Genomic DNA, 9,098 nt, shown 5'->3' with positions numbered 1-9,098 from the left:
AAACACAAACACAAACACAAACACAAACACAAACACAAACACAAACACAAACACAAACACAAACACAAACACAAACACAAACACAAACACAAACACAAACACAAACACAAACACAAACACAAACACAAACACAAACACAAACACAAACACAAACACAAACACAAACACAAACACAAACACACGCAGCAAATACAATAGCACCCAAGCGAGTGAACATCTGTTTGGTAGAAATTTGGGGAACAGGGGTTCTATGTACTGTCCTACGTGCGCACGTAAGTATGTACGTTTATAAGATTGAGCAGCGCAAAACGGTGCGGAAACGAACGCCCCGGCTTCGTTTTGCACCAGGTAGGCATCCGGGGAGCACGGAAGGGGGGTAAGGGGGTAAGCAGGAGGCAGGGCCTTGCCGGGGCCAGGGGGAGGGGGCGGATACGGCAGTCCGGTTTCCCTTAGGTCACCGGAGGACTGGGACATCGTTCAGAGAGGCGAACAGAGAATACTCGTCGCGGTGCGGCCCGGCTCGGCTGCCGGTAAAGGAAGGGGGGGAAAAGGCAATAAGCAATTAAGGGCATGTAGAATGCTAACAACATGCGCTCACCCCAAACAAGCAGCATGTACATACAGCTCTGACAACCCGTGGCGCTGTATGCGCACACATACATACATACATACATACTTGCGAGCTGACCAGGAACTACGTTGAGGCGCCGTTGATCCGCTAGATTTGGTTGGATGCTGGTGGTGAGTTGCTGAACCCAACGAATACATTCTGAAATCGGATGGGGTGAACGGATTAGGGTGCCCCTCTAGCAGGGGAGAGCAGGGAACTGCCTCCAAGGGAAAGGGGGCCGCTGGTGAAGCTATACCACCCTGTAACAACATACATGTATGTGGCTCAGAGTGCACCGATTCGATGGCAAAGGCAGGTAAAATGACCCAGCAGTTGATGTATGCAAAGCAAAGCAAAGCAAAGGAAAGCAAAGGATGATTTAACGCGGAGGATTTCTGGACAGGAATGGAATATGTTTTGCGAACCCCTCGCTGATGCCTTCCCGCCCTTCAAAGCGAACGAAAGAGACAGCAAGGTAGGGTAACAGCAGGCGGAGTGACAGCAGGCAAACTGACAGCTTTCAGCGCAGGAACAGGCAGCAGAGTAACAGGCAGCAGAGTAACAGGCAGCGAAGCAACAACTCAGCAATTGCAAAATGTGTGATAAGCAACTGGCGGATGAAAGCGAAAAATTAAAATGAAAATAGGTTGATGATAGGAAAGAATTAATTTCAAATGACCGCCTACGTTAGCGGTAAAAGATTGGCACCGTAACACATGACAGCGGCCGACAACCCCGTTCACGCAACCATTTGGTTGGCACCAACAGAATGTTTTTTTATGTCTACAAGGAGTTACCAGACCATGCTGCGCAAAAAGGGCCGGAGCGACATTGCAGTGACTTGGAGAACCTGTCGTGTAGTGTAGTGCTGCCATGGCACACACGCATGGCAGACAGACGCCACATAACGACGAGAAGTAATACCCGCCGGGGCCGCTGCCACACCCCCCTGTGTCAGCAACCCCTCCCCCTCCCCCTCCCCCTTGCCTTTAACCCGGCCCCGGGCCAGACAGCCCAAATACACAGCAAGAAGTGTCGCACTTCCTCCCTTTCTGTCCAGGAGCCCTTCCAGGTTTGTATGTAGTTGACGAGGAGATAGACCTCTCGGGCTCGGCAAGCGGCCAGGTGAACACAGGGGCCACGAAGACAATTGCCACAATAAGTGTATTCCGGCAGGGATACATTCAGCCACAGGTCAAGTCCAACATGTGTCACTCGCTGTCGCTATGAGCCCTGCATTTCAACACATTCGGCCCCCAAACCCAAACCCCGAACCCCAAACCCCAAACCCCAAACCCCGAACCCCAAACCCCAAACCCCGAACCCCGAACCCCGAACCCCGAACCCCCGAACACCGTGGACGTCCACGGGGACTCTAGACTAGGCCAGGCTCGCAGTGCGTGTGACACCAGGGGAAGAAGGGAGGGGGGGACGGGGGGAAGGTGGGATTATTGAGTTGACCGCGCATCAATAACGTCAAAAGCTTCATTCACTTAGCTAGCGTTTTATTAAGTTGCAGTATGAGGTGGGGAGGATGAGGTGGGGAGGATTGGAGTGGTTTGCGAGGCGCTGGTAGTGGTGGTGCTTTGTGGTGCATTGCCTTTGTGTATTTGGCGTATACTCGTGTCTTCGGCGGTAATTGAGATGCGGCGTATGGGTAGCAGTTAATACGCGCGCGCTGTGAGAGTGTGTGTTGCGTGTGTTGCGTGTGTGTGTGTGTGTGTATATGTGTGTGTATGTGTGTGTATGTGTGTGTATGTGTGTGTATGTGTGTGTGTTTGGTGTCCGAGTTTTAGGTGCTGTTTCCGTAGGTTGTACTGCTGTGGCACTCTGCAGATGCCATCGTGTGTAGATGTCGTGTTGCTAATCGAGGTGGTATTGGTGTTGGTATTGTGGTGTTGGTGTTGATGCGCCATATCGTTTGTCTGATTCCTGTATGACTAGATGAGATGCGGTATGGGTCATTATTCGCCGCTACTTCTTCGCCCCGGGGGCAAGCGCGACGAGTTAGGGAAAATGAGTGATCCGTTTTTCGATCTTCGCGGCTTCCTTAATCCTGGTTAGCTAACCTGTATTTCTCATGCGATATTCCTTTAATAATATAATGTAAAGCGACAAACTATAAAATGATAAAATGATAAAGCGAGGCCCAAACCTCGGGATACCGAGTATTACGGCACAGAGGCGAGAGGGGATTCTCGCGGAGCAGTCCGTTTTCATGTCGGCCTGCGCGGTTGAGGCCGACATTCCACCTAATAATCATTGCGCGTGGATAACTGATACTAATAAATGGTATGCGCGCATGTATGAGATCGCGACAAGGCGGGCAAGTCCAAAGGGGGATCAGGTCGAAAAAGATGGAGGTGCGGACGGACAACTCCCCTTCGGCGCCCGCCTTGCATGTGATGCAGCGCTACATGCAACTTGCAATCAACAATAATGCGCTACTGCTCTAAACCTAACAAAAGAAAAACATGCGGTCTTTGACACTATACTTTAAAGGATTGAATAACACGATTTTGCGGAACTGTACTTCACCTGTTGAGCTGCTATGTGCGCCGTACGGCGTCGATTGGTCTGAACTCAAGCAAAGAATTCAGATTTCTCAGTAAGCTGCCACAAAAATGCGGCGCGTTCAAAAGATATTAAATATTTGTAAATACCTTCATAAAAATTGTTTTCAGGGAAGCCTAAAACGCATGGCTACGGACAAGAAGTCCCGTAGAGAAAGTGCTTGTGGCCTTGCGGCAGTGAGGTCGTTCCCCTTTTGTCAAGTTTTAAACTCTAGGACTCTAAACTCTCAACTCCCCGTATCTCAATCCACGGTAGGCCCATTTCTTTACAGCGGTCAGCAGGCAGTGGCCAAAACAGGCAACAAGGGCCAGCAGATATCAGAGAGCGTAGTTAGTTGGTAGCGGCCGCGGTCGAACCAGTACACCAGAGGGGGCCCATCCTCTCCTCCTGCGGCCAGAGAGCGACACACCCTTAGGCGCATCGTTAGATATAACATAAAGAGACGATACATGTGTGAATGGCTTGTGTTTTCAGCCGGCCAGACGAAAAGATCGTGTTACCGCACCCCTGCATGGTGATGGAGATTGGTGAAGTCCGTCTTTACGGGGCTTCTATAAAAAACACGTACAAGTCTTCTTTCCCCCCTCTATATCAAATCATGTTTGAAATGGCGTAGACGCGCCTGCAGCGGAGTTTGTGATGATGATGATGCAGTTTTTCCTTTCCTTTAAGGGGGTGAACGGGTCTCGAACTGGTGGTCTTCTTAAAACGGAAAACGGGGACGTTTTAAAACAACACGGACACCGGCACGCCGTCATGTCGCGGAGTAGTGAGGGCACGTCGCCATGCGGTGGTATGGTCAATGCAGCAAAGGGGGAGGGGGGTCGACGTCAGGGCCATCCATTTCCTTCCCCTCTTTTTTATTTACAAAAAGGGAGGTTGACAGCAAAAGAAGAGTGGGGAAGCAGTGCGACAAGAAACGCGACAGACAGACAGACAGACAGACAGACAGACAGACAGACAGACAGACAGACAGACAGACAGACAGACAGACAGACAGACAGACACATACACGCATTTTTGGTGGTGGCCACACACACACATAAACATATATACATACATACACACGGACAGTGAGGTGTCAGTGGCCAGTGTCAGGCCCAATTCGATGATACACACGTCTACAAATAAATATACATACATACATACACACGCACGACACGACCCCCCACCCCACAAGAGGATTCCTACTCTCTAACGCCTTCCTGTTCCCCTTAATGAACAACACATAATTATGTCGCGCCGTCCGTTTGTTTGTATGTATGTATGTCCGTCCATGTGTACATTCATCCGCGCGACGCGTTCACTCCCCCCCCCATACACACGACACACACGACACACACACACACACAAACACAAACCGGGGTCACAAAACACATCACACCGCACAAGCATCGACTTCGCCGCGACTGCGGCTGCGACTGATGGCTTTTCTCCACATACACAGCACAACACAGCATTACACTACACCAGCATACCGCCCAGCTTTTCACCCAAACCCAAAAACTAATATACCAACCAAACGACCAACCATCTAACCAACTAACCGACAAGCGGCGGAGTGCAGGCGCTAACTCCCTAAAGGCCTTATGTTTATTACTTTTACGTCAACCACCATCCTCAACGACCCATCTCCGCCTTTCTTAGGTTGCCGTACACAATGCTTTTTCAAAACCCCTTGGATTCCTGGCAAACGTCAGGACCCTCACTCAGTTACAAAGTCGTTTCAAACCGCAAAACCCATTTCTCTGTCCCCTCCCCTCCCGTTCCGTTCCCCCTCATTCCGGTGTGCTCCCATTCACCAACTGCATGTCGTACGGAAACACCACTTAACCAACGCATCTAACGAAATTTCGCGTCACAACAGCTGAATACCGTTGGCCTAGGGCCCGTACCTAGACCCACCTAGGGCTTCTAACTCATCGGGGTCACGTTTGTAGCCGTCGTGCTACTGCTACTGCTGTTGTTGTTGTTGTTGCTCGTCCCTGCCGCCAAACTTGGCTTTCAGGTTCTTACCAAACTGCCATAGCAGGCTTTGGTTGCCGCCGCCGCCGCCGCCGCCGCCGCGCTGCGGACTGCCATGGCGGACCCCTCCAGCGGCACCTCCCGCCGCCACCGCGGCCCCTCCGCCGCCGCCGCCGCTGCTGCTACTGCTGCTACCACCCGCGAGGAAGCTGTGTACGATACCGCCGCCGCCGTGACCAGGTGTTCCTCGCGACGAGTAGGTGCCGTTGGCGGCGGCGGCGGCGGCGGCAGTGGGGGTGGGAGTGCAGGCGGCGGTGGCCGGGGGGTTGACGGACCCGCCGCCTCCAAAGCCCAGCGCGCTACTAAGACCGCTGATCGGGCTCATGACGGTAACGCCGCCGCCGCCACCTCCGCCGCCGCCGCCGCCGCCGCCAGCTGCCGTCGCTACTTGATGCCCTCCTTGCAGCTGGAACTGCAGGTGCCGTATGGCGTAGTCCTTGTCCGCCAAAACGGTATCCTTGAAGCATTCATGTCATCGTTTGGGTTTTGTTTTTTAGGGTTTTACGCATTCACGATGACGGCGATGATGATAAATTATCCGTTCGTAAGTTGATCCGTTCGTAATTTCCGTTCATTCACGCGTTCAGCAGAAGCCAGCCATCCGTACATGCGCCGTACACGATAACGCCGTACGCCGTCACGTGGGACGAGGACCAGGAAGGAGGTGGGCGGCCGGGCAGGCGGCGGGGGGGGCCGAGTATGTATGTATGCATGTATGTATGTATGTATATATGTATGTATGTATATATGACTTAGATTACACTGTGGGCCGCGAGAGCCGGTTGCCGAAGCCGAAACACAGCGCAAGGGTCGGGAGCACACAGCTGCACCTGGTGCTGTTGGGGATGGGGAAACGTATGCAAAGAGCTAGGAACTCCATGTCGAGAGGGGAAAGCGGGGGGGGGAAGATGGATTGCGTATCGCAACGCACCTATACATAGCAGCTATATCGTCCTCTCCGTGCATCGTACATTCATCATGTCATAATCATGTGGGGCTGGTCGTACGTTCATTGCCGTACCTGCGCAGCGTACTTTTGCATCGTCTGATCCAACTTGTTGCTGAGCTTGTCGTTCATGTACTGCTTCTCGGCCAACTGCTGTACGAGACCGTCCAGCCGCGACGCCATCGCCTCGCTCAGCAAGCCGTACTGCCGTACACGTAGGTATTTTAATGGACGCGACGCAAGCACAAGCGCCATGACACATAGCGTGCCAGCATGAAAAGGGAATTCACGTCACTGCAACTGTGTTAGATTGTTTGATGTGTGTACAATAATTTGTATTGTGTTTTATCCCCGCAGACGAGGGGGGAGGGGGGAGGCAGCCGGGCTACCAAACGCAAAGTATGATTATAAGTAAAACCTCGGACTACAACTCGATTGCAAGTGGTGCATGCCCTAGCAATTTCGAGTCGAATTACCATGAAGGACTCCTCACACGGAAGGCCGTACAATACCGTACAGTGCCGTACCTGCTCCAGAACCTGAGCCGTTTCTGCCTCTATGGTTCGACTGCTGCGCAACTCGGCCCTCAGCTCGTTACACAGCCCCACGGCCTCCAGCAATAATTCCTGCACGTGCTGTTGTTGTTGTTGTTGTTGTTGTTGTTGTTGTTGTTGTTGTTGTTGCTGCTGCTGCTGAAGATGATGATGATGATGATAATGATGATGTTGATTTCGTTGCTGCTGGTGATGCTGGTGATGCTGGTGGGTCAGTAGCGCTTGCGTTGCGGTAGGACAATCCTGTGCCGAAACCGCCACCTGGCCGTTGGCGGTTGAAGCTGCCATACCAGCCGCGTGCGCCAGCGCTACAGCCGGCATTGGTGGCGGCGGCGCCGCGGCCGCGGGCTGTAGCCTGACTTGACCGCCAGGTCCAACCACCAGCTGGTCAAACGGTGTTACCGCTGCCGACGCCGGCGGCAACGCCGCCACCGATGCGTACGGCAGCGACAGCGGGAGCAAGCCCTCAGGAAGCAAGGCCGCGGCAGCAGCAGCGGCCGCGGCCGCGGCGGCGCCGCTGCCGCCAGCAGCGGCAGCGATCGAGGGCGGCGGAGCCGCCGCCACCGTCGCCGCCGCCGCCGCCGCGGCGGCTGCATCTCCGCTGCTACACGCCGCCGCCACCAGGCCCTCGAGGAGACGCTGTAGGGTATCTAGGCGGTCCGTACCGTACGACGTGCCCTACGATGTACGACATCGGACGTGTGGCCTGGGTTGGATTGAGGCGTGTGCGAATAGAGGACTACAAAAACAAAAAGACAGAACAAGAAGTAACAAGAGAACAGCATACATCAATTATGTCTGTCTGTCTGTATGTATGTATGTCTGTATGTCTGTATGTATGTATATACATATGTATGTATGTTCGTGCATAGCCCGCATGCAACACGATTAGCTACTAAGCAAATAAGGTGTCAGGACATTGCTACTGCGCCGGGAAGGGATGGAAGAGCTCTAGATGGCTCAAGGAGTTTGGATGTCGTACGCCTCTTCGGTGCTGACCAATACCAACGAACAAACCAAGAAACAAACAAACAAACATTCATACAGACGGACAACCTAGTATCATATGCCGGGAGACGGGAAGCAGCCGCCATTAATTGGTCCTTCAGCCTGCATATGAAATATAGCCCGTCTGTCTGTCTGTACTTATGTACACGTCCATCCGCCCTGTCCATCATATCTTCCCCCATCCCTCTAAGCGCCCCTACATATGCCGTACATTCGTACCGCGAGGCCATCCCCTCCACCCGCCGTACTGCCCCGCCGTACCGGCCCCGACGATACAGCGGCCACTGGCTGCGCAGCCCCAGTTCCGCCGCCGTAGCCGCCGCCGCCGCAGCCACCGCCGCCAGCGGACCCCGACGCGCCCGCGGCATCTAGTGCCGTACTAGCCGCTGCGTCGCTGCGGTCATCCGCCGCGTGCCCCCTCGACGCCGTCGGCGGAACCGCCGGTAGCACTTGCTGCTGCTGCTGCTGCTGCTGCTGCTGCTCCTGCTGCTGGTGATTCAATTCCTGCAATTTCTGCAACCTAGCCGCCAGGGCTGTGTGATGTCGTATCAGGTCACCTACGCCTAGAGACTCCTGGACGAAGGGGGGGGAGGGCGCAGACCATAAATGCCGCTGCAAGTAGGAAACTCAAATAAATGAACTGCCTGCCTGACTGACTGACTGACTGGCTGCCGGAAGGCGTCCAAAGAGTCCGAAACTGGCCCCAGTGAGTGAGTGGGTGAGTGAGTGAGCGAGCGAGTGAGCCCTAGGGGAGCGATGCCCTAGGACTCAGCGATGCATGGTTCCAGAAGAACGGGTAAGTCACAAACCAAACGCCAGTCCCAAGTTAGTGTGAGGTGGAGGTGGAGGTGGTGTGAGATCATCTTAAAATCTCCCCCCCCAAGGACGGGCCCCATAGAAAGCCTGAGCACCCGTCACGCACCGACACCCCCTAACATGCACACATATACACACACACGCCATCACACCCGCACCCGCACCCGCACCCGCACCCGCACCCGCACCCGCACCCGCACCCGCACCCGCATCTCATGCACCGCCGGGCTGCCGCCGTCGCCGCCCGGCGACCTCCGCCACCCTTCCACAGCTCCTGCCGCCGCCGCCGCCGCCGCCGCTGGAGCTGGAGCTGTTTCAACTGCCCCAATAGCCGATCCAGCTGCTGCCGTACCCGGGACCATACCCGACAGCAAATCGTGGAAGTAGGACATCTCCCCCGGAGAGCTGGCGGCGGCGGCGGCGGCTGCTGCTGGGGTGGAGGTAGGCGTGGTGGCGGCGAAGGAAGTCCCTCGCGGTGCCCCGTGCGCCGTTGCCGTTGCCGCAGCAGTAGCAGTAGCAGCGGAGACGCCGTCCCTACCCACAGCGCTGCTACCGCCGCCGCCGT

The 9,098-nt window shown here is 54.7% G+C and overlaps 1 protein-coding gene across 1 annotated transcript in view; it reads right to left on the bottom strand.

The window, feature by feature from the left end:
• Positions 1 to 5,138: 5,138 nt before the first annotated feature.
• VOLCADRAFT_117857 (uncharacterized protein) overlaps positions 5,139 to 9,098 on the bottom strand; it is a gene marked incomplete at both ends in the record, with an annotated part of 13,458 nt that continues 9,498 nt past the window's right edge. Inside the window, 6 exons of the mRNA XM_002951494.1 lie at positions 5,139 to 5,645; positions 6,231 to 6,359; positions 6,683 to 6,847; positions 6,971 to 7,387; positions 7,979 to 8,290; positions 8,734 to 8,960. Of these exons, the coding sequence (XP_002951540.1) occupies positions 5,139 to 5,645; positions 6,231 to 6,359; positions 6,683 to 6,847; positions 6,971 to 7,387; positions 7,979 to 8,290; positions 8,734 to 8,960 (1,757 nt within the window). The remainder of the gene's footprint in view (positions 5,646 to 6,230; positions 6,360 to 6,682; positions 6,848 to 6,970; positions 7,388 to 7,978; positions 8,291 to 8,733; positions 8,961 to 9,098) is intronic.

This window comes from Volvox carteri (genome assembly GCF_000143455.1).
Source record: "Volvox carteri f. nagariensis unplaced genomic scaffold VOLCAscaffold_24, whole genome shotgun sequence".
Classification (NCBI taxonomy): domain Eukaryota; kingdom Viridiplantae; phylum Chlorophyta; class Chlorophyceae; order Chlamydomonadales; family Volvocaceae; genus Volvox; species Volvox carteri.
This window is presented reverse-complemented; position numbering and strand designations above follow the sequence as displayed.